This window comes from Chiloscyllium punctatum, chromosome 6 (assembly GCF_047496795.1).
Source record: "Chiloscyllium punctatum isolate Juve2018m chromosome 6, sChiPun1.3, whole genome shotgun sequence".
Classification (NCBI taxonomy): Eukaryota; Metazoa; Chordata; class Chondrichthyes; order Orectolobiformes; family Hemiscylliidae; genus Chiloscyllium; species Chiloscyllium punctatum.
In genome coordinates this window covers 89,079,962-89,105,819 of record NC_092744.1, presented here as the reverse complement: position 1 = coordinate 89,105,819, position 25,858 = coordinate 89,079,962, and the positions used below count along the sequence as shown (strand labels likewise).

Below are 25,858 nucleotides of genomic sequence, written 5' to 3'. Positions count from 1 at the left end.
TTAAGAAGGCATACAGTGTTAGTTTTTATTGGTAGAGGGAATGCGTTTAAGAGCCATGATGTCATGCTGCAGCTGTACAAAACTCTGGTGCGGCCGCACTTGGATTATTGTGTACAGTTCTGGTCATGGCATTATAGGAAGGATGTGGAAGCTTTGGAGAGGGTTTAGAGGAGATTACTAGGATTTTGCCTGGTATGGAGGGAAGATCTTACTGAGGGACTTGAGGCTGTTTTTAATAGAGAGAAGGAGGTTGAGAGGTGACTTAATTAAGACATAAGAGGGTTAGATGGGGTGGACAGGGAGAGCCTTTTTCCTTGGATGGTGATGGCACGTATGAGGGGGCATAGTTTTAAATTGAGGAATGATAGATATCGGACAGATGTCAGAGGTAAGTTTCTTTACTCAGATAGTAGAAGGGGCATGGAATGCACTGCCTGCAACAGTAGTAGACTTGCCAACTTTAAGGGCATTTAAATGGTCGTTGGATAGACATATGGATGAAAATGGAATAATATAGGATGGATATGCTTTAGATTGGTTCCACAGGTCGGCACAGCATCGAGGGCCAGTACTGCGTCATAATGTTCTATATTCTGTGTTAAGTTGACGCTTCATAATACTTGAGTAATATTGCATTGCGTTATTAAAAGAAATAAGTAAAATGGCAAATGTGTTAGTCATAATGAACTCTAGATTCAAGAATTGTGTCTATTGATTGGAAAATTGCAAATGGCATTCTATTATTCAAGAAGAGAAAAACCTATAACTACAGGTATTGTCAGTTAAGTATTGTTCCTACAGGTATTGTAGGAAGATTACTAGGAACTGTTGTTGAGTCAGTGTGACAAAGCGCTTAGGGGAGTATAATACAGCCAGACTGTTGACATGAGTTGGTACTGGGTAGGCCATGTCTAACAAATGCATTACACTGTTTTCAAGAAGTCATGGTGTAGAATAGTGTTGATAAGTGTTGTCGATATGGATTTGCAGAAAGAAATTGATACAGTCCATTACAAGGAGTTATCAGAAAGAAATGAAAATATATGGAATTGGATGCAACCTTGCGATGTCCACTGATAAATGGTTAGATCGCAGCAGTGTAGGAAAAATGGGAATTGGCAAGATATGACAGGCAGTGTTCTCGAGATCTGTTGTGGGGCTTTGGCTGTTTACCACGTCTGTTTATACCTTGGATGAAGGAAGAGTGTTATAGATCTAGCTTTGCAGATGGCTGCTATTTAGGTTATATGGTAAGCTGGTTAGATAGAAACTGGCAGTTCCAAAGAGGCAGAGACTGGCTTTGGAAACTCTATGGCTGTTTGTTGTGCGGAATGGTGATGTGATCCACCGAAGGCAAATGGGCAAAGGTTAAGAACAGTACAGCAGCAAATGGATTTGGGCATTCCATGTACACCAATCAATAGAGACTGGGGCACTGGTGCAAAAAGTAGTTAATAAATCTGACTGTTGGCTGCCACTATGCTCTGCAGTGGGTCACTGGTTGCTGGCATCCCCACTTTGGACTGCCGACGCCACTTCACTGGCTGGGACCGGGTACCCAAGACTGACAGTCTGAGAAGACAAAAGAGGAGAAGAAAACCACAGAAAGGAGGAAAAGAGGGAGGGAAAAAAATAAGGAAAACGGGAGGTGGGGTAAACTCTGGCTGGAGCATCCTACTCCCATCCATTTTACCGGGAGAAAGACAGAAGGGACACTTAGTGATCTCTGGATTACTCCTGGTGCCATGTGCTCGTGAGAGCAGGAATAGATGAATAGGACAGATGAATCCGTGGCTGACGAGGGAGTCAGATTTGTAGATCGCTGGGATTTCTTTTGGGGCAGAAGTAATCTGTACAAGAGAGAAGGGTTGCACCTGAACTGAAGGGAGACCAATGTCCTGGTGAGGACATTTGCCAGAGCTACTTGAGAGGATTTAAACTAGGCTGGCAGAGGAGTGGGACTCTAAACAAGAGTGAGATAAGAGAGAAGTTTGAGACTACTACAGAAGTTAAAGAGAACAAATTAAATTGATAAGGCAGGCAAGAAAATGCCAAGGAATGAGAGAAGACTGATGAATTAAATTGAGTTTATTTGTAATAATCTCTTGAGCTACAGCCCAAGGTTACATTTTTTAATCCATTCATGGGATGGAAACGTCACCAGCTAGGCCAGCATTTATTATTCATCCCAGAGGGTAGTTAACAGATGACCACATTGCTGTGAGTCTGGAGTCACATTTAGTCTAAACCAGGTGAGGATGGCAGTTTCCTGACCTAAAGGACTTTAGTGACCCCAGTAGTTTTTTTCTGACAATCGACAATGGTTATTATTAGACTCTTAATACCAGATTGATTTCTTACTGAATTCGAATTCCACATCTGCCATGGTCCCTGGAACATGACCTGGGTCTCTGGATTAACAGTCCAGTAATAATAGCACTGGGCCACCGCCCAGCAAAAATGAACTGCATTCGATAGGTGTAAGCAATGCCATAGGCAGCAGATCAGGTCCAAGCACTGCAGTCCTGACACATCCAGTCATGAATAGTGATGAATAATTAAAGCAGCTTACAAAATGGAGAGGCTTCACAAATAACTCCATCCTCCACGATGAGTGCAAAAGATGAGGCTGAAGCATTTGCAACCATTTTCAGCCAGAATTGCCAAGTGGATGGTTCATGTTAGTGGTCTCATGAGGTCCCACAGATACTAATCTTCAATCAATTGAATGCACTCCAAGTTATATGTACTCTCATTCATAAGCAAATTCATGAAAGAGACCGTTGACAGTGATATCATAAAGCATTTAGCTTACCAATAATTTGATCACTTATGCTCAGTTTAGTTCATACTGAGGCCACTTAACTCATGACATCATTGCAGTTTTGGTCCTCAAATGGACAAAACATTTAAATTCCAACAGGGAAGTGAGGATAATAGGCCTGGATATCAAAGCAACATTTGACTGAGTGTCGCATCAAGAAATCTTGCAAAACCGAATTCAGTGGGAACCTGCTGTCTAGTTGAAGTCATACCTAGGACGAAGGAAGGTAGTTGTGGTTGTTAGAAGTCAATCATTTCAGTTCCAGGACGCCATTGCAAGAGTTTCTCCAAGTCATGTCCCAGACCCAGCCATTTTCAACTGTTTCATCAATGAGCTTCATTCCATCATAAGGTCAGAAGTGGGAACATCTGTTGGTCATGTTCAGCTCTCCTCAGATACTGAAGCATGACCAAATGCAACAAGACCTGGACAACATTCAGGCTTGGGCTGATAAGTGGCAAGTGACATTTGTGCCATATAAGTGCCAGGCAATTAGTGAACAATACGGGTTTTTTTTCCTGACAACCCAGTTTCATTATCATCATTAAACTCTTAATTGCTGTTTTTTTAAAAAAAATAAATCCAAATAGTACTACCTGCCATGGCAGGATTCAAACCTGGGTCTGCACAGCAGTTCAGCATCCAACGAGCAGCAAAATCGACGTTTCTGGCAAAAACCCTTCATCAGGAATAAAGGCAGTGAGCCTGAAGCATGGAGAGATAAGCTAGAGGAGGGTCGGGGTGGGGAGAAAGTAGCACAGAGTACAATGGGTGAGTGGGGGAGGGGATGAAGGTGATAGGTCAAGGAGGAGAGGGTGGAGTGGATTGGTGGAAAAGGAGCTAGACAGGTAGGACAAGTCCGGACAAGTCAAGGAGACAGTGCTGAGCTGGAAGTTTGAAACTAGGATGAGGTGGGGGAAGGGGAAATGAGGAAACTGTTGAAGTCCATATTGATGCCCTGGGGTTGAAGTGTTCCGAGGCGGAAGATGAGGCGTTCTTCCTCCAGGCGTCTGGTGGTGAGGGAGCGGCGGTGAAGGAGGCCCAAGGACCTCCATGTCCTCGGCAGAGTGGGAGGGGGAGTTGAAATATTGGGCCATGGGGCGGTGTGGTTGATTGGTGCGGGTGTCTCGGAGATGTTCCCTAAAGCGCTCTGCTAGGAGGCGCCCAGTCTCCCCAATGTAGAGGAGACCACATCGGGAGCAACAGATACAATAAATGATATTAGTGGATGTGCAGGTAAAACTTTGATGGATGTGGAAAGCTCCTTTAGGGCCTTGGATAGAGGTGAGGGAGGAGGTATCTATCCACTATCCACTCCACCCTCTCCTCCTTGACCTATCACCTTCATCTCCTCCCTCACTCACCCATTGTACTCTATGCTACTCTCTCCCCACCCCCACCCTCCTCTAGCTTATCTCTCCATGCTTCAGGCTCACTGCCTTTATTCCTGATGAAGGGCTTTTGCCTGAAACGTCGATTTCGCTGCTCATCGAATGCTGCCTGAACTGCAGTGCTCTTCCAGCACCACTAATCCAGTATTTGCTTTCCAGCATCTGCAGTCATTGTTTTTACCTCAAACCTGGGTCTACAGAGTATTATTGGGGTCTCTGGATTGATAGTTTAATTTAATAATGCCAGTAAGTCATTGCCTCCCCATACCTTTGAATAGAAATTAAACTGGACAAATTATCTAAATATTACTTCGACAAGAGCAGTTCAGAGGCTGGGAATTCTGCAAAAGAAAACTCTTGTCCTATCTCCTCAACGCCTACCCACCATCTATAAAGGCACAAGTCACGAGTGTGATGGAATACTCTTCAGTTACCTGAATGGGCCAGTTCCAATAACATTCAGGAAAAAGCCGTCCCCATTTGTTTGGCACCCCAGCCACTGCTTTTACCATTTGCTGTTTCCACCACTGGCACACATTACCAGCAGTGTGTATTATCAAAAATACGGCACTAACTCAGCATTTCTCCTTGGACAGCATCTTCCAACCCTATGACCTCTGCCACCATGAAGGTCCGTGACATCAATATACATGGCAGCACTGCCACCAGTAGGTTTCCTTCAAGCCACTCACCATGCTGACTTGGACCTATATCATTGTTCCTTCAGTGTTGCTGGGTCAAAACCTTCGAACTCCCTCCTTAATGGCATTGTGGGTATACGTATACCCATGAACGGTAGCTGTTCGAGAAGGAGGCTCACCTTGCCAAGGACAATTTGACATTGACAATAAATGTGGAGCTTGCCAGCAACACACTCATGAACAAAAATATAATTCAATATTTTATAATTTGAAAGAATGGTTAGCTTTATTTTAATCAATTGCTGCTTTGCTTCCTCCACAAATAATGCTTATTCACCAGCTGAAAGAGTGAAGTGAATTGAAATAATCATGTTATGAAGTGAGACATTTTGGAATATGTCCAAATATGTCCATGCATAAATGCATGGATTATTTTTTGACAACCGTTTTTGACTCTAAATCCTAGCAGATCATTAGAAGATAGCTTGCAGGAGCAGCCATGTAGTGATATTTCCCACAGACAGGCTGAACTCCAGCAGGTACCTATGCAAATCCAACAAAGCCTGCAAGAGGATGTGGATCTCAAGGAAGAATTCCTGCTTCTTCAGCACAGGTAAGCACCAAGAGATTTGTAAAGAGACTGAGGCCATGAACACAAGTTACTAACTGAAACTTTTTACTTCTGTTCAGGTTCTTGCAGCATCTGCATATGGGTGAATCAGTGAATCATACATCATTAAAAGAGAGCCATTTTGCCAATCTTGTCAATGTCAACACTGAACGATCGACTGAATTCTTCTCATTCCCCTTCTCTTTTCCAAAAGCTTTGAAAATTCTTGTTTTTCAAATATATTGTGCTTTGATATTCACTACTTGTCAGAACAAATAATGGAACATTAACTCTGTTTCTGTCCACAGATGCTGCCATACCTACTGAGCATTCTCCGTATTCTATAGTCTGGTTTTTAGATTCAAAGCATCTACAGAATTCTGCTTTTGAATTTGTGAATTTGATATTCCTCTCATTCCCTTTGTTTGCTTGGGATGTTTGATGTGTGCTCTTGCTTCTGCTTAAATAGTGGCACAATTCTCCCTTTTTGTTGTTATTGATATTGCTGGTTTTAGCATGGCTCCAGACCACACTGTATATTCCTAAACTATTCGTAATTCTTTTGGGTATTGATAGCCTGGTGTGTTTCCTTCCATAATGCCTACTTGTCGCTCTGTTTGCATTGTCACCCTTTATATATTTTTTTCTTTGTCCTGTGCTTTCTTTTATGCAATGTTTTGCAATGTTTGCTTTTCCTTTTCATTTTATATTGCCTCTCATCCATCCGTTTCTATGTATGTCTTTTCTAGCAAATGGAACTGTTGCCCTTTAGCTGTAAGAACTGCTCTGTAGTCCAATTTTTTTTTAATGTATTCCACTGATGATCTTTCCATGAACAGAATTGCTCTGTTTACTCTTGGCTGTTACTGTATTGAAATCAGCACTAAAACCAATTTTCACATTTCTTTCTTTCAAACAGCATATTAAACTCAATCATGTTATAATCACTGTTAGAAGATTACCCACAATTCAATTTGGAACTAAATACTGCTCTTTACAAAACTGACTTGCCCTATTGTTCAGAAAACTGATCTGGGAAGATTCCAAATGTACTACCTTTCTAGTTGTGTCTCATTCTTCCCATCTATATGGAAATTAAAATCCCCCATTAAAACTATCTTGTCTTTTGCAAGTTGTTTCTTTATGCATTTATGCAATATACCACTTCATAGCTGCTAGTGGGAGACCTATGCTAACACTGCTACAGTGTTGATTTCTTTTTTATTTCTAAATTCTACCTATAAAGTCTGTATTTGCAAACTTCATAGCATATCCTTCTACAATCAAAATGATTTCATCTGTAATCACCATAGCTACCCTCACCCCCCTCTGTCCGGCCTTTTCCTGTTTTTCAGGAGCTCAGGTGCACATATCTCTGAAAGTGGAGTCACGGGTAGACAGCGCGATGAAGAAAGCTTTTGGCACATTGGCCTTCATCAGTCAGGGCATTGAGTATAGAAGTTGGAAAGTTATGTTGTAGTTGTGCAGACTGTTGGTGAAACCACACTTGGAGTATCATGTTCAGTTTTGGTCGCCTTGCTATAGGATGGTTGGTATTAAACTGGAAAGAGTACAGAATAAATTTATAAGGATGTTGCCAGGACTCAACCATCTGAGTTATAGGGAGAGGTTAGATATGTTAGCACTTTTTTCTTTAGAACATAGGAAAATGAGGGGTGATTTTAAAGAAGTGCATACGATCATGAGAGTTTATGGATAGGATAAATGCAGTCAGTCTTGTTCCCAAGGTTGAAGAATTGCAGACTAGAGGGATTTAACTTTAGAAGGGAATGAATAAAAGGAAGCCTGAGGGCAGCTTTTTTTTTAAACAGTGGGTGGTATACATTTGGAATGAGCAGCTGGCGGAAGTGGTTGAGGTCATATTAACGGCATTTGGACAGAAAAATGTGTAGGAAAGGTTTAGAAAGATACGGGCCAAGTACAGGGAAATGGGGTTAGCGTAGGTGGATGTTTTGGTTAGCGTGGACCAGTTTGGGCCAAAGGCCCTGTCTCCATTTTATAGGCCTCTGACTCTAACCTGTACATTTTATTCTCTTTCCTGACTGTGATACTGCCTGTCTCAGTATGATTACAATTTCATTCATTCCTTAGTTGAATTTGCACATGCAGCTCACTCATTTGTTGCTCAATGTATTTGTATAAGGGTTCTTGGTTGGACCAAATATATCCTTCAGCTGAATTGTTTTATGTACATGTTCCCCCCACCCCGGCTTCACTGTGTTACATCTTTTGTTAACCTAGTTCCTAAAGTATTATTTCTGGCTGTAACTTTTGTTTTTATTTGTTTTTGACCCAGTACCTCTAAACATATAACTTTGTAAGCCAATCTCTATCTGCTGGTCCTTGTGACTGACCTGTTTATCAGATGACTTGAACTCTGGTCCCACTCTGTTCAGATTACTTGAAAGGGTTCTGTATTGTTCCTTCCTGATCCATGGGCTTAATCTGCTTTTATCCTGCACCAGTTAGCACATTAACCAGGCAGTGAGTTTAGCTCCTAGCTTCCAGCAGTCAGCAAACTCTTAGCTACTTCTCCCAATATTTTTAGTATCAACATTGACTTTGGCTACCCAATGCTCCCTTTTTCCAAGTTCTTTGGACAATACTAATTTGCAGCTACTGTGTCACACAAATCACTGCTTCTCCTGGAAGGTATATCTGGGCTTATGCATACTAAAGAGAGAGGAGTCAATGGGAAAGAGTTACATTTCCTGAAATTGCAGGAGATGTTGGGAGTGAAGAAGGAGTGAACCAAGGTATCTTGGAGAGACTGGACCCCACAAAACACTGACAAGGGAGTGAAGGGATTATGTGTCTGATGGTGGCGACCTATGACCCTTTACTCAGCAGGTGGAGTGATAAAGGAGAACCATGGGGACCTTATTGTGGAAGAAAAGAGATGAGTACACAGGTGCAGGAAATGGGTTGGACGCGGCTAAAGTCCCTATTAGCAATGCTGATGGGGAATCCGCAGTTGAGAAAAAGGTGGACATTTCTGAGGCCCCCTGTGGAAGCCCCCTCATCACAACAGATACCACCTTCGTCAGCTTTTTGTGGGGACTATTCCCTTTGGGATATGCTAGTCCACTTATCCTGCACTCCCAGCACCTCACCACACCCCATGGCCCCTTCCCATGCAATTGTAGAAGGTGTAACACCTGCCCATTTACTTGCTTTCTCCTCATTGTCCAAAGCCCCAGATACACCTGCACTTCACTCAATCTGGTCTACTGTATTTGCTGCTCACAGTGTGATGTCTTCTTCACAGTGGATCCGAAATTCAAATTTGATAATTGGTTTGTTCTGTCCGTAAAAATGACCCATCAGTTGCCTGCCACTTCAACACACCAGTGTGATCCCTGGCCAATATCTCTGTATCAGGCTTGCTGCGATGATTCAGCAAGTCTTGGTGCAAGCTGAAAGAACAGAATCTTATTTTCATGATGGGGACCCTGCAGACTTCAGGAACCAATGTTCAATAATTTTCAATCTTGAACACCACCTTCCATGTCTTTTACCCACCCCCAGACATTACATTGGCTGCTTTCAGCACAGCCAACCCATTTTCACCTACTTATGGTCACCATTATCAGCTTTTCCTGTCTCTGTCTCTGTCTCTGTCTCTGTCTCTGTCTCTGTCTCTGTCTCTCTCTCTCTCTCTGTCTCTGTCTCTCTCTCTGTCTCTCTCTCTGTCTCTCTCTCTGTCTCTCTCTCTGTCTCTCTCTCTGTCTCTCTCTCTGTCTCTCTCTCTGTCTCTCTCTCTGTCTCTCTCTCTGTCTCTCTCTCTGTCTCTCTCTCTGTCTCTCTCTCTGTCTCTCTCTCTGTCTCTCTCTCTGTCTCTCTCTCTGTCTCTCTCTCTGTCTCTCTCTCTGTCTCTCTCTCTGTCTCTCTCTCTCTCTCTCTCTCTCTGTCTCTCTCTCTGTCTCTCTCTCTCTCTCTGTCTCTCTCACATACACACGCGCGTGCACACACATTCAGTCTGTCTCTCACTGTTTTCCCCCCCACCCTCCCAACTCTCTCTAACCCTCTGTCTGTCTCTCCCCTCACACTCTCTCTATATCTGTCTCCAACCCTCTCCCTCTTCCTCCTTCCCCCTTCTCGCTAACTGTATCTGTGTCCCACTCTCTCACTTAAACACACACACACACACATATATATCCATCCAACCACAGTCTTTAGAGTATACACCACCTTTTCCAAACTATTACCAATTCTGAAAGAAGGGTCACTGGACTCAAAACTTTAACTCTGCTTTCTCTGCCAGACCTGCTGAGTTTCTGCAGCAGTTTGTTTTTTTGTTGGTCTGGCTGAGTAAGAGTACTGTAAAGTTTAGAGGAAAGGTAGTTGGATTAATCATTGTACAGCTAGCTTCATTATACCTATTTTAAAAGAGGACGCTTTTATTAGTTTAGATTCATCGAATGACCGCTGTATGTTTCTGTCTGGAGAAACTTGCAAAAAAGATGAGGAGCTGAGACAAATGGAAAAGGAGCACAGTAGCTGCAAAATGGACATTAAAAAGGTATGCAATGAATATTAGGCACTGTGGTCTGTTCCTTTTTCAGTAATTACATTAATTGCTCATTTTTAAAATTTTGTTGGTTAAAGTGAATCACTTGTCTTGTGCTATCAGTCCCCAGTTTCTATTTATTACCTTGCTAATAACCATTGCAGAAACTGGCATTCATTATATATCATAGAATCCCTACAGTGTGGAAACAGGCTCTTCAACTCAACGAGTCCACACTAATCCTCCGAAGAGTAACCCACCCAGACTCATTCCCCTACCCTATTATCCTATATCTATCCCTGACTAATATACCTAACCCACACATCCCTGAACACTATAGGCAATCTGGCATTGTCACTTCACCTAACCTGCACATCTTTGAATTGTGGGAGGAAACCCGAGCACCCTGAGGAAACCCACATAGACACAGGGAGAATATGCAAACTCTACGTAGACAGTCACCCAAGGCTGGAATTGAACCCAGGCCTCTGGTGCTGTGAGGCAGCAGTACTAACCACGAGCCACTGTGCCATCCAAAAGCACCTTTGTCCTTTCATTGCTAACATTTCACTGGTACGTTTGTCCTCAACTCTCAGAAACCTCCCTTCTGTTGATGAAATGCACACTGTGATGTCCAATGACACTCAATTTAGGTTCCACCAGGCCACTTGACTCCAGACGTCATTGCAGCCTTGGTTTCAAGGTGGACCAAAAAGCTGAATTCCAGAGGTGAGGTGAGAGTGACAGCATTTGACATTAATACTGCATTTGACCAGAAGTAGCACCAAGGAGCCTTAGCAAAACTGGAATCAGTAGGTATCAGGGGACAAACTCTGTTTGTTCAAGTCATACCTGGCGCATAGGAAGATGGTTGTGATTGTTGGAAGTCTGTCATTTCAGCTCTAGGACATCTCAGCAGGAGTTCCTCAAGGTAGTGTCTTACTCCCAACCTGCTCCGTCAATGATGTTACCTTCTTCATATGGTTTGCTGGTGTTTGTACAATGTTCAGCACCATTCGTAAATCCTCATACTGAAGCAGTCCATGTTCAAATGCAACAAGATCTGGACAATACCGAGGTGTGGGCTGACAGATGGCATGTAGTATTTGTGGCCACGCACATGCCAGGCAGTGACCATCTTCAAAAAAAAAACTAAATTCAATCATGTTACCATCACTGAATTCCCCCACTATCAACTGCCTTGGGGTTACCATTGACCAAAGCCTCAACTGGGTTCACCAATGGCTACAAGGGTAGGTCAGAGGTGAGAGAATGACACAGCAAGGATCTCCCCTCCTGACTCCCCAAAGCCTATCCCCCCACCATCTACAAGGCAAAAGTTAGGAGTGTGAAGGTATACTCCCTACTTGTCTGGATTGATGCAGCTCCAACAACACTCAAGAAGCTTGACACCATCCAAGACAAAGCTGCCTGCTTGATTGGTTCCACATCCTGAAGCATCCATTCCTTCCACCACAGATGCACAGGAGCAGCAGTGTGTATCACCAACAAGATGCACTGCAGAAATTCACCAAAGATCTTTTAGACAGCGCCTTCCAAACTAAGGGCAGTAGATACATGGAAACACCTGCAAGTTCTACTGCAAACCACTGACTTGGAAATATATTCATTCACTGTCACTAGTTCAGGCTCCTGTAATTCCTCCGTAGGGACATTATGGGTCTACTTATAGCATGTAGACTACAGTGACTCAAGAAAGCAGCTCACCATTATCTTTTCAAAAGCATCTAGGATGGGGAAATAAACGCCAGCGATATCCCACGAGTGTGTTGAGGAAGTTACTTAGTCTGAAGCTTCAAGTCTTGTTTCAAGAAGCTTAATTTTTTGTGAATTCATGGAGAGGCTGCCACAGTCTTCACTGTCTCATAGCACTCTCCCATGCTGAACAGTCAGCCTATTAATTGTGCAATGATACAAACAACTTTCAGTGTGGTATGTAAGCAATGTTGAATAAAGTAATTCAAGATAAAGATAAGCACACTGCAGCGATTTATGTTGCTCAATGACAGACAAACTAACGAGCTCAAGATGCACTCCCTATATTTCATCAAACTATAATTACACAAACTGAATATTTATCTCCAGCAATATTTTTCCACCACAGCTGAGAGTCAGGTCACCTGTTATCTTGGTCAAGTATCCCATCATGTAACAGTATGCCAAGTTCTTACTACTTCCACAATTCCCTCCTTGGTGATCTTCCAGATCAACACCTAAGTTTAGGATACAGGCACATATCCTTCTCAAAAAGGGTGCATGTTCATAGGTGTTTGTTTATTGTAAGGGTCATCATAGATGATCACCGGTTTTGGAGTAGAAATTGGGGAACAAACTGTGTACAACAACAGCCTGTAGGTCTCCATATGATACAACTTATCAAGAGTATGACAGTAAAGGTGACAAGCCCAATGACTAATGAAAATCCCTACCTAGCCAGCCAGGTGAGGTCTGAAGACCACTTTGATTCAAAAGGGAAGCTTAATCTCAGCTTCCACACGAATGTGAATCACCAAATCAGAGACAATTTTAGAATTGTCTGGTATATAAATACAGCATTCCCGCCCAATGCCATATCACAAATGTCACCCTCTTTTTGGATAGTAGAAAATCCAAGGCCAAACGGTTCTGAAGAGCCACTGTTTTAATAGTGACCAGCTCAGCATTGATCTCAATCAGGGCCTCAGCAGTTTCCAATACTGTTTTTAGTTTGCTCAATTCTTTGGAATGCAGATTCAAAAAGAAGGAGAAGACATCCCTATCCAGGTGAGAAACAAGAAGCCTGATATTTTATTAAGGACACAAGACCAATTAAATGAAAAGTGACCTTGGCTTCTCAAATTTTGGATAGGTTCAATCCAGGGGATCATACTCTAGGGCGGCATGGTGGCACAGTGGTTAGCACTGCTGCCTCAGCGCCGGAGACCCGGGTTCAATTTCCGCCTCAGGCGACTGACTGTGTGGAGTTTGCATGTTCTCCCCGTGTCTGCGTGGGTTTCCTCCGGGTGCTCCGGTTTCCTCCCACAGTCATAAAGATGTGCAGGTCAGGTGAATTGGCCATGCTAAATTGACTGTAGTGTTAGGTGAGGGATAAATGTAGGGGTATGGGTGGGTTGCGCTTCGGCGAGTCGGTATGGACTTGTTGGGCCGAAGGGCCTGTTTCCACACTATAATGTAATCTAATCTAATCTAAAAGGACATTGACTAGATGCCATATAAGTGTCTGTAGAGATATTCCCATTTCGTGTGAAGCAAATTATATCACTAACAGTGTTCTTAAGAACTACAAGGGAAGGGGGCATATGGGATCTGATATGGTTGGGTTGGTACTAATCTCTGAATCGGGTTAGATTATACCCTGCTGACTTCCACTTCTGTATGTCCTCAGAGTTATCATGTCGCCTGAAGCGTTTCGGCATGTTCGGCAACTTCAGGCCAGTTAAAGAATACTGGCCACAAGGGGATAACTCTTTTCTTCCCCCCCCCCCCCCCCTCCCCCAACCCCCACCGTGAATGGGCAGGCATATGGACACATACCCAACAGTTTCTTTTCTTGCCGTACAGGCACTTTGATAGGCCAAATACAAAAAAGTATTGTGGTGCATCAATTGTCTTAGTTGCTTTATTCCCGTAACTGTGAGAGAGCCACTTTTCTGAGCCATACTCTAAGGCACCTGAAGCAAGACTTCAGGCACAGGTGCAAGGGGTTCTGTCCAGGTACTACACATAGAAAATTACAGTCTGCCTCCCTGACCCCTCTATTGACAAACTTAATGTGTCATATGAGAATTATCGGTGATCTCGATATGGAATCAATTCAAATCACATTTCTGTCTGATACATGCCTGAGACCTGCCACCACATCCCACTTGCTAGAAAATCCTTTTAGTTTCCATATCCTCCCCTGCGGGTCATGATCTCCCGTCACGTCTCTGAGAAGCACTACAAGGGAATCCTGGAAAATCTGCCAGACAGCAGAGGCTTAGCTTACAAGAACCAACATTGCAAAGTCTCTGATACTCGTTTTAACCCCTTCACTGCAATAGATGTTTAACTCTCCTCAGACCCTGACCCATTCCTTGCATATTCTGACTAAAAATAGCATTAGAGCACAATACACATTTTATTATGTCATCATTACGTAAATGATGGGTACTTTTGGCATGCCCAGCACAAGGCCATGCGTCTCTAGTTTCAGATGTTTACAAGTGAGACGGTCCAGGAATTGCATCCACAGGGTTCTCCTCATTCACTTTCATTGTTGCCGAGTTGGTAGGTTTATGTATTTTATAGTTGGTCACATGCGCCCACTCCTTATCTCCTTTCAATTTAACTGTAGTTCAGGTTGTCAGTAATGTTGGTACAGTCCCTTTGACCTAGGAGAGAGAGAGAACCTTTGCTTAAGAGACTTAACATGCACTTAATTGCCAAGTCTAAAAGGGTGTGTGTTTGACCCATGGGATTTTGGCATGGCCTCTATTACCTTTGAATGATTGGTCCGAGCTGCTTTGCTCAGGGCTTGGGCATATTGTAGGGTTTTCTCATCGACCTACATCAGAGCTATTTCTGATGTAAACAGAGAGAGTCAGGTGCGGTCATCATGGGTCTTCCCGTAAGAGTTTTGAACGGGGTTAGACCAGTGTCTCTATTAACCTGGTTTTGGACGGTGTACAGGGTGATTAGCAAGGCTTCAGGCAACTTTAATCCAGTTTCCTGGAAAGTCTTTGCAAGTGTATTTTTTAGCATCATTTAGTTCATTCTACTATGCCCAAGGACTGGGGGAAAGTCACGACTTGAGGCTGTTTTTGTTAGAGTAAAGAAAATTGAGAGGCAACGCAACTGAGGCATACAAGATAATCAGAGGGTTACCACGGAAGGACACTGGAAAACCTTTTTCCTTGGAAGGTGATGACTAGCACGAGGGGACATAGCTTTAAATTGAGGGGTGATAGATATAGGACAGATGTCAGAGGTAGTTTCTTTACTCTGTCGTACGGGCATGGAACACTCTGCCTGCAACAGTTGTAGACTCGCCAACTTTATAGGTATTTAAATGGGCATTGGATAGGCATATGGACAAGAACGGAATAGTGTAGGTTAGATGGGCTTCAGATTGGTTTCAAAGGGCGGCACAAAATCGAGGGCCGAAGGGCCTGTACTGGACTGTTATGTCCTATGTTCTAATTTCTTGCCACTCCTTAATTTTACTTGAGCCAAAACAGCCTCCATTGGGCCATCGGCCCTGGGACCATCCATAAAGATCGCTACAAAAAGGAATGACTTACCCGCATCTTGTGTTTCACGGAGCACCGTGTCTGCCGTTGAACGATGGGGTCTCCTACCTGTCGCCATGGTCTTATCACCTTCCACCATCTTTGTTTTGATCACTTTTCTGTCTTTGGATCATGTTCTGGGTGTCTTGCACCCATGTTCGTGGAGAGGTACTGATTGCTGGCTCGATTTTCCATTTCCACAATCTAAAAGAGACATCACCCGCCAAGAAAGGAAAAGAGAAAAAAGCTGTTACCCACTTAATCTACAATAAGTGCTCACTGGTGTTTCTCTTCCATCCACAAGGTCTCAAAATCTCGAGCCTATTTCAGTTGCATAACTACTACTTCTTAGTCTCTCTCACTGCCCTAATAAGTTTAGTGTTCTTCATGATTTTACTTCAACCTTTCAGTAGTCTTGGCTTAGCTGGAGTCACCGACCAGACTACATTTCCCCAACATGGGGGGAGTACTAGGCCCAGTCCCCCTTCCAGCTCGGAATATCCCGCACACTATTTCCTCCTTTACCTTTTTCGGATCCCATATTAATTGGGATCCTGCCAACTATGCCAGATTCTGTCGAGGAAATTACTTAGCCTGAGACTTCAAGTCTTGTTTCAAGAAGCTTAATTTTTCATGAATTCACAGAGAGCTGCCAAGTCTTCACTGTCTCACAGCATTCTCCCGTGCTGAACAGTCAGCCTATATTTACACAATGATACAAACAATTTTGCTTATGTACCGCACTCAAGTAATGTTGAATACAATAATACAAGATAAAGAAAAGCACAGTGCAGCTACTCCTTGTTTTTTGATGTTGCTCAAGGACTGACAAACTAACGAGCTCAAGATACCCTCCCTATATTGTGTCAAACTAGAACTACACAACCTCTGTTTATTTCCAGCTGTAACTTTCCACTACATCTGAGAGCCAGGTCACCTGTTACCTTGGTCAGGTATCCCATCCTGCAGCAATATGCCAAGTTCTTACTACTATCACAGAGTGAAGAAAAAAAAATCACTTAATCCTTGTACAGCTTAATGCAAGTCACAATGCATTTTGGGGTCAAGTTATTAGTTCGTTAATTCAAGTGACTTTGATCTTGGCTTGAGATCCTAATTCACAGTTGCCCTTCTCTGAAACCCCATCCATTAATTTTATTCCTTTTGCTTCTGAATACTGCAACAGTTTGCTTTGGCCTGAATAGAACCAATTGGACCTTGATGGGCTAAATGGTTCTCTTCTAATCCTACATTTAACAGACTTTGGTATAGAACATAGAACAGTCAAGTAAAGCACAGTACAGGCCCTTTGGCCTTCGATGTTGTGCTGACCTTTTATCCTAATCGAAGATCAAACTAATCTACATACCCTTCATTTTACTATCATCCATGTGCCTATCCAAGTTGCTTAAATGTCCCTAATGTACCTAACTCTACTACCACTGTGTATTCCACGCACCTACCACTCTCTGTGTAAAGAACCTACCTCTGACATCTCCCCTAAACCTTCCTCCAGTCACCTTGCAATTAAGACCCCTCATGATAGCCATTTCTGCCCTGGGAAGACGTCTCTGGTTATCCACTCTATCTATGCCTCTCATCATTCTGTCCACCTCTATTAAGTCACCTGTTATCCTCCTTTGTTCCATGAGAAAAGCCCTAGCTCCCTCAACCTTTCTTCATAAGACCAGTCCAGACAGCATCCTGGTAATCTCTGCACCCTCTCTAAAGCTTCTACATACTTCCTATAATGAGGTGACCGGAATTGGACACAATATTCCAAGTGTGGTCTAACTAGAGTTTTATAGAGCTACAGCATAACTTTGCGGCTCTTAAACTCAATCCCCCTGCTAATGGAAGCCAACACACCATACACCTCCTTCACAACTATGATGATGCTGCTCCTTTAACAATGTTCTGTTGTCCTTGGTTTTTATTTGAGGGATTGTAAAAGACACAGACTCCAAAAAAAAGCAGTCTCTTAAGTTGAAGGGTTTTAGGACCAGTTTGACCAGGACCAGACAAAAGGCTTTCAAGTTTTAAAAAAGAACTTATGCAATGAAAGGGGAGTGGCCAATTCTCCAAGCTCCAATTTTTCTCTGGTTTGGTTTGGTTTGAGTACAGTAGTCTTCTATAGCAGCTGGACCCAAAGAATCGGGTCCATGCTGGTAATCTCTGTCTGACTTCTCTCCTGTGTTTGATTTTACCTTTTGTGCCAAGGGGTGTTTATGGGAAATGTTGCAAGTATTTGGAGCATTAAGTTCAGATGATCTGTTGGGTTTTCGGATAGGTTAAGTTATTCTGTATTCTGCTGTTTTGTTTGTGCTTCATTCGCTAATCTTGTAAATAAATTCTGTTTTGTTTAAAACTAAGTGATTTGACCAGCTGCATCCTCACTGAAATATCTACGTTACACCTGCTTAAAACAACTAGCTAAATTAGTGTCTGGGCCACTTGCTTGAAATATTTTGAGGGGATCTGGCTGGTCCATAACATGACCCTATCAACCTTGGGTGGCAACTTTAAGGGATCTATGGACCCCGAGATCCCTCTGTTTAGTTACACTGCCAAGAATTCTGCCTTTAATCCTGTAACCTGCATTCAAATTCAACCTTCCAAAGTGAATCACTTCACACTTTTCTAGGTTGAACTCCATCTGCCACTTCTCAGCCCATCTTGTCAATGTCCCATTGCAACCTACAACAGCCCCCAACACTATTCACAACTCTACCAACCTTTCTGTCATCAGCAAATTTACTAATCCACCCTTCCATTTCCTCATCCAAGTCATTTTTTAAAAATCTCAAAGAGCAGAGGTTCTATTACAGATGTCTGAGGAACACCACTGGTGAATAATTTCCATTTACTATCGCCCTTTGTCTTCTATGGGCCACCCAATTCTGTATCCAGACAGCCACATTTCCCTATATCCCATGCCTCCTCACTTTCTGAATGAGCCTACCATTGGGAACCGTATCAAATGTCTTGCTAATATCCAGACACACCACATCCATTGCTCTACCTTCGTCAATGTGTTTTGTCACATCCTCAAAGAATTAAAAGCCATGCTGATTATCTCTAGTTGAACCATGCTTTTCCAAGCAATCATAAATCCTGTGTCAGAATCCTCTCCAATAATTTGCCCACCACTGTGCTAAGACTGACTGGTCTGTTATTCCCAGCGTTATTCCTATTCCCTTTCTTGAACAAGGGAATAACATTTGCCACCCTCCAATCATCTGGTGCTACTCCAGCTGACAATGAGGACGCAAAGATCACTGCCAAAGGCGCAGCAATCTCTTCCCTTGTTTCCTGTATATCCTGTCTGGCCCAGGGGATTTATCTATCCTTATGCTTTTCAAAATTTTCAGCACATCTTCCTCCTTAACACCAATCTGTTTGAGCATGTTTCACGTTACGTCTCGGTCCCTCTCAGTAGTGAATACTGAAGCAAAGTATTCATTAGGGACCTCACCTACCTCCTCCAACTCCAGGCACAAATTCTCTCCACTATGCCTGATCAGCCCTACCCTGACTCCTGGCAATCTTCTTGTACCCCATGTAAGTGTAGAATGCCTTAGGTTTTTCCTTCTAAAGCTTTACCCACTAAAGCTTTTTCATGCCTCTTTCCCGCTCTCCTCAATCCATTTTTCAGTTGCTTCCTGGCTACCTTGTAACCCTCTAGAGCGCTGTCTGATCCTTGCCTCCTCAATCTTAAATAAGCTTCCTACTTCCTCTTGACTCGATGTTCTACATCCCTTGTCACCCAAGGTCCCTTCACCCTACCATCCCTTCCTTGCCTCCGTGGGACAAGCCTATCCAGCACTATCAGCAAGTGCTTCCTAAATGACCTCCACATTTCTGTCATGTATTTCCTTGAGAGCATCTGTTCCTAATTTAGGCACCCCAGTTCCTGCCTAATAGCATTGTAATTTCCCCCTTCCCCAATTAAATACTTTCCCATACCATCTTCTCCATGATGTAATAAATGTCAGGAAGTTGTGACTACTATCACTGAAATGCTCTCCCACCAAGAAATCTGACACCTGCCCTGGTTCGGTTGCCAAGCACCAAGTCCAATATGGCCTCACCTCTAATTGGCCTATTGACATATTGAGTCAGGAATCCTTCCTGGGCACAGTCGATTTAAAAACTGTTCCATCCAACTATTTGAACTAAGGAGGATCCAATCAATATTAAGGAAGTTAAAGTTACCCTTGACAACAACCCTGTTACTTCTTTTAATTCAGTCTTTTCTTTTGGTAACAGCTTAGGGACCAGTTGAATTCTCTTGAGCATCAACGCCATTCTGAACTGAAGGGAATGAAATTGGAGATTGCCCAATTGACCACTGAACTGCACCAGCGTGATTTAACAATTGCAACCATGAGTGCAGCCACTTCCAACATGGAACGACAGCTTCGGATTGAATTAGATAAAACTGATAAGAACGTAAAAGAAGTTAAGGTACTTAAACTAACTCCCAATTTGTTTTGTCCCAGTTGCATGATACTTATAAATTTGTCAAGAGGTTCTGTTGATCAAAGTAAAGGATATCAGTACGAAAGAGTGGGATATAAAATGGGATAGGTTTGTACCCCAGCAACACAATCCTCACAGGTATCTGCACTGCTGGAATTCTGGCACTTTATGCATCCTTAGTTTTGATTGCTAGTGTCATTAGTTGCTATTCATTCAGTTGCTGAGCCCCTTAGCTCTGATAACCCTTGTCTACCTCTCCTCGTCAAGACACTTAAATTATGTATTTAATCAGCAACAACATTAACATTTATATATTTAAATATAAATATATTAAAACTTCCGAAGCTTCACAGGAGCATTATAAAGTAATGTATAACACTGAGCCAGAAAAGTTTCATCAAAGGTTAGTTGCAGTGATTGTCAGAAAGAAGAAAAAGAGAAGTCCAAGGAGACAATTTTAGCTTGAGGACTGAGGATGCTATGTTGGTTGAACAATTAAAATCAGGGATACACAAGAGGAGTGCAGATATCTCAGAACATTGCAGGGCTTATCGAAGGTTATATAGAGATTTTAAAACAAAGGTCAAAATATGAAAATCAGAACATTGCTCAACTGGGAGCCAGTGAAGGTCAGTGAATGCAGGAGTGATGGGGGAAAGGGATTTGGTGTAAATTAAGATGGCAGCAGAGTTTCTGATGCCCTCCAATTTACAGAGGGTAGACTGAGTGTGAACATGAAGTCAGAAGATTATCTCCAGATTAAATGTGACACTGATCTCAGCAGTTACGAAGGAGAAGGATTAAGTTTTATATCCTGTGTTCTGGTTACTACTTTTGTACGTTTTGTTTGGTAGTGCACATGTACAGCTCCTTGGGATATGATACTTCATTCAAGATACTACATAATTGCAAGTAATATTTGTTCTTATTATGAACATTTGAAGTCATGAGAACATCTAAGCCTGCAGTGTATTCTGCCTGTTAAGTAAAATTGTCAGTTTCCTCCATGACTTCAATCTCGTTTGTATGTAGGCAGTACGTTTAGACCTTCTCCTCCTCAGCCTTAAAACATACAGATGGCTACTTATTGGTACTTATTATGATGTGGAGGTGCTGGGGTGAACAAAGTTAAAAATCACACAACACCAGGTTATAGTCCAACAGGTTTATTTGAAAGTACAAGTTTTCAGAGTGCTGCTCCTTCGTCATTGAATACCTTTGAATCAGTTATCAAAGAAATGTCAGAACTGTCGCTAGGTATCGACCTTGATTATTTCTTTTTCCATGTAACTACTGTTACAACAGAGTTAACCACATTCACACACAGCACAGATCAGACCCAAGACCTGTTTGCTGGTTCAGCTGGTTGTTTACTCACTCCTCAATCACCTGAGCTCCAGAAAAATACAGCAAGAATTTCAAATATTGCCCATCATCAGAATTGTTCCCCCTGAAAGTAATAAATCTAGCTCCATTCTCATAACTCTTGTGTTTAAATCATTCTCAAGCATTTACTTTTTCATTTCACTTACCGTAAAACATAAAATATTTTTTAAAACATTATGAAGTTATATACAACAAGTTATATAAAAATATAAAGTTATTTCTCACCTTTTTTGACTGAGAAACAATGAGTTGGGCTGAAGGAAACCATGAGAAAGCAGTTGCTCCCTATCACAACCTGTTACATTCCTCATCCACCCCACTGTGAATTAGGGCAGTGTGATACTATCACAAAACACAGCAAGTGGGAACATGCATCTTGTTCACAGTTCAGTCTGTGGCAGTAGAGCTATTTTACTTGATTCACTTAGTTACTTTATTCGTTGACAGTTTTGATTTATCTTGGGTGTGCATTGTGAGGATGAGGGAGAGAAGCAGGTGGTATTTATATTCAAAATGTGCTGCTGTGGTTGGATATTGTGTGATAGTTTGGTTTCTTTATAAAGTGTTTCCTTACAAAGTTAAATGACCTAAACTCATTGTATCCTGCACTTAGTAGTAAAAAAATACATGTCGTTGTCATTGTATTTTATTTACTCCCCTATAATTTGCCTAGACAGAGCAGATAATGAGAAACTTCCCATTAGTGGAAGGATTGAGAATGAGGGGACACTGATTTGGGTATTTGATAAAATGAAGCAATGGAGATATGAGGAGAAACCTTTTTACTCAGTAAGTGGCTAAAGTTTATATTGTGCTTCTGAGAGTGTGGGAGACACGGATTCAATTGATGCTATTCAGGAGAGATCTGGATCCTAATATGGAACTATAGTTGTGGGCAGAAGTCAAAGGAATGCCACTAGGTGCATTGTTCATTTGGAGAGCCAGTACAGTCACAATGGGCAGAATTGCCTCCTGCATTCTGTTAAAAGACTAATGAATTTAATGAGAGCATGTTTAAATGCTCAGGGCAATGAGAAAAATATATATCCAGCCGGCTGTGAGCAAAAACTAGGGATAAAAGATAAGTATATGAAAAATGTGTTTCAGTTGGTTGCACTCTTATCTTTGAGCTACTAGCTCCACGGCTTGAGTGCAGAAAAATCATGATAAGCACTTTGTTGCAGTGAGGGGACACTACAATGTTGGAGGGTAGGTCTCTGAGATGAGACATTAAACAAGACTCTATTCATCTCTAGATCCACTGATACTATTTAAAAGTGTATGGGAGTTCTGTCTGGTCTCCTGACCAATATCCATCTCTCAATCTGCATTATCAAAACAGATTATCTGATCATGATTGCATTGTTAACCACATTCACAATAAAGTAAGTGTTGGCAGAATGTAGATGTTAATCTATGATAGCAAAGCAGAAGAGTGATGGATGGAAAATGGAGTCTCCGTGATCAGTACTGCTGAGACCCCAGTTCACAATCTGTATCAATAATTTAGCCTTGAAACACAATTTTGAAGAAACATGAAATAGAGGATTGTTCAATTAGAACATACTACAAGAAGACAATATTAAACTTTCAATGTAATTGGCAAAATATGGAAAAATTGGCAAAATTACTTGGAAAATATGAATCTAGATGAGGTGCAGAGTGGGAGTGCAAATGCTCAAACTGAATAGCCATTTAATAATTCCATAAAATGCAATTCAAAAATTGGAGTATATTTCTACAGGGATAGAATTGACGAGTATAGAGATTATTGCTCAGCTCATCGACTTGGCAATACACAATAAGAATCTGCAAATGCTGGAGGTCTGAAACATCATCAGAAAATGCTGGGAATACACAGGTTATGCAGCACCTGTTAGGAGAGATTGATCTTTTATCAGAAACTGGAAAGAAATTGAAATGTAGAAGGTTTAAAGCAAATGAAGGTAGTCACCAAAAAGGGTTTGACAAAGATTGCAAGGCAAAAGTCTGTGATAGGTTGGAAGCCAGGAGAGATTAAAATACTCAGATTGGTGATGCGAGACAAAAGGGAGTGAATGTGGGACAAAAGGACCAAAGATATGTCTCACATGTGAGTGAATAGTTGCCACTGAAAATAAACAAATAGGAAACAAGAGAGTCAAACCAAAATGTACAAAGAAAGTGAATGCAAAATAGGCAGTGATTGTGATCTGAAATGAATGAACTCAGTAGGGAGTACAGAAAACTGCAAAGTACCTAATGAAAACATGTACAATTCTTTGAGTTAACATTGAGCTTTCTGGAAGCCAGAAGAGTGAGAGTGTCAGCATGGGCGCAGGTGTAGAAACAGATAGCCAGCCGGAAGATCAGAGCGAGATGACCTACAAAGTGGTTACCCAATTTATCTTTGACTTTTCCACTTGTGAAGCACGTTTCAGGGTTACCAGTAGATACAGAGTCTAAGTGTGGTGCTGGAAAAGCACAGAAGGTCAGGCAGCATCCAAGGAACAGGAGAGTCGACGTTTCAGGCATAAGCCCTTCAGGAATGTGTGTGGGCGGAAGGTGGCTGAGAGATAAATCAGAGGATGGGAGAAAGGTAGCTGGGAAGACGATAAGTAGATGAAGATGGAGGTGATTGTGATAGGTCGGTGGGATGGGTGGAACGAATAGGTGGGAAGGAAGATGGACAAGTGGTAAAGGTCAAGAGGGTGGTACAGAGTTGCAGGGTTGGATCTGGGATGATTGGGGAGGGAAGATTTGGAAACTAGCATCTGCAGTCCTCACTTTCTCTGACCAGCGGATACAGTAAACTAAACTGAAAGTAATACAAGTAAATTGCTGCTTCAATCGGAAAGGAGTGTTTGAGGCCTTTGATAGTGTGAACAGAAAAGATGAAAAAGGTAGGTGTTCCTGCAATTCCATGAATGGTAGTAGTGTTTGCAAGCATGTGCTGCCGTATTTTTCCTCTGTGATAGAGGTACTATGTGAGGAAGAACACAGTTGGGCATATTAGACCATAAGGCATAGGAGCAGAAATTAGGCCGTACCACCATTCGAGACTGCTCCAACATTCAATCATGGCTGATCATTTTTTCAAGCCCATTCTCCCACTTTCTCCCTGTGATCCTTGATCCCACTGATACTCAAGAGCCTATCTTTCCCTGCCTTAAATATATTTAAAAGGTCTTCTGTGGAAATTATTCAAATGATTCTCTACTCTCTGGCTGAAGAAGTTTCTCCTTATCTCCATTCTAAAAGGCCTTCCCTTCCAAGGCTGTGTCTCTTCTGCCAATGGAAACAGCTTCCCAACACTCACTCTGTCCAGCCATTCAGTATTTTGTAAGTTTCAGTTAGATCCCCCCTCAATCTTCTAAACTCCGTTAAGTATAAGCCCAGAGTCCTGAAACGCTCCTCATATGTTAAGCCTTTCATTCCTGGGTTCATTCTCTAGAACCTGTTCCAGAGTCAGTACATCCTTCCTGAGGTATGGGGTCCAGAATTGCTCATAACACTCTCACCAGAGCTTTATAAAGCCTCAGAAGTATATCACTGCTTTTGTAATTGCCATTTATTTTTCCTTCCTAACTACTGACTCAACCTGCAAGTTTAGATTAGATTCCCTACAGTATGGAAACAGACCCTTTGGCCCAACAAGTCCACACTGACCCTCCGAAGAGTAACCCACCCAGACCAATTCCCCTCCATTACCACTGACTAATGCACCTAACACTATGGGCAATTTAGCATGGCCAGTTCACCTGAACTGCACGTTTTTGGATTGTGTGAGGAAACCGGAACACCTGGAGGAAACCCTCAAAGACACGGGGAGAATGTGCAAATTCCACACGGACAGTTGCCCAAGGCAGGAATCGACCCCGGGTCCCTGATGCTGTGAGGCAGCAGTGCTAACCACTGAGCCACTGTGCCACCCCTTAAGAGAATCCTGGACAAGGATTCAGAAATCCCTTTGCACATAGGATTTCTGAATTTTATCCCTGTTTAGAAAGTAATCCATGCCTCTATTCTTCCTACCAAAGTGCATGACTTCACAATTTCCCACATTGTATTCTATCTGCTGCCACTTCTTTGTCCACTCTCCTAACCTGTCTTAATCTTTCTGGTATCTCCCCAAGTCCTCAATGCTACCTGTCCCTCCACCTGTCTTTGTATTATCTGCAGGCTTAGCCAGAATGCCTCAGTTCCTGCATCTAGATAATTTAATGTATAAAGTAAATATACATTCAGAATTATTAGGTGAGCAAGTGCCAAGTTAGGATTTACTTCAAATTGGCAGTATTTCTTGACCACGAGTGTTTGCCCTGATTTCAGTATGGAACTGTTGATTGAAAGGATACTGCTGTCTGCCTTTGAATCTAGTGAACATTAGGACAAAGAATGAGGAAAAACGTGACAGCCCAGTTGACTCTTCCAGCAGAAGGGTCTGAGATCAAGCATCGTTTCTGTTCAAGACTAATGTTGCAAGCCACATAGTTTTACTTCTCTGATTTTCTGGTCCCTTTGCTTCAACTGTGTGGTTATGTGGATTGAAGTCTTACTCCAAATATTTGAGTACATCATCTATGCTGACATTCTATGGTGCAGTATTGCGCTGTCAGAGGTGTCAGATACATCAAACCACGATTCAATATGTTCATTGAGATAGACTTCAAAATCTGAAATCTGAAGAAAATTGGGAGAAATGTTAATCTTGTCCATATTT

The 25,858-nt window shown here is 42.3% G+C and overlaps 1 protein-coding gene across 7 annotated transcripts in view; it reads left to right on the top strand.

Moving 5' to 3' along the window:
* The window catches only part of cep63 (centrosomal protein 63), a 117,425-nt gene that overhangs the window by 75,443 nt on the left and 16,124 nt on the right, over positions 1–25,858 (top strand). For 5 of the 7 annotated variants that reach the window (XM_072573224.1, XM_072573222.1, XM_072573220.1 and 2 more), the window contains 3 exons: positions 5,323–5,469; positions 9,895–10,009; positions 19,558–19,755. In XM_072573224.1, the coding sequence (XP_072429325.1) occupies positions 5,323–5,469; positions 9,895–10,009; positions 19,558–19,755 (460 nt within the window). The remainder of the gene's footprint in view (positions 1–5,322; positions 5,470–9,894; positions 10,010–19,557; positions 19,756–25,858) is intronic. The other 2 variants (XM_072573223.1, XM_072573221.1) reach the window with 1 other exon arrangement.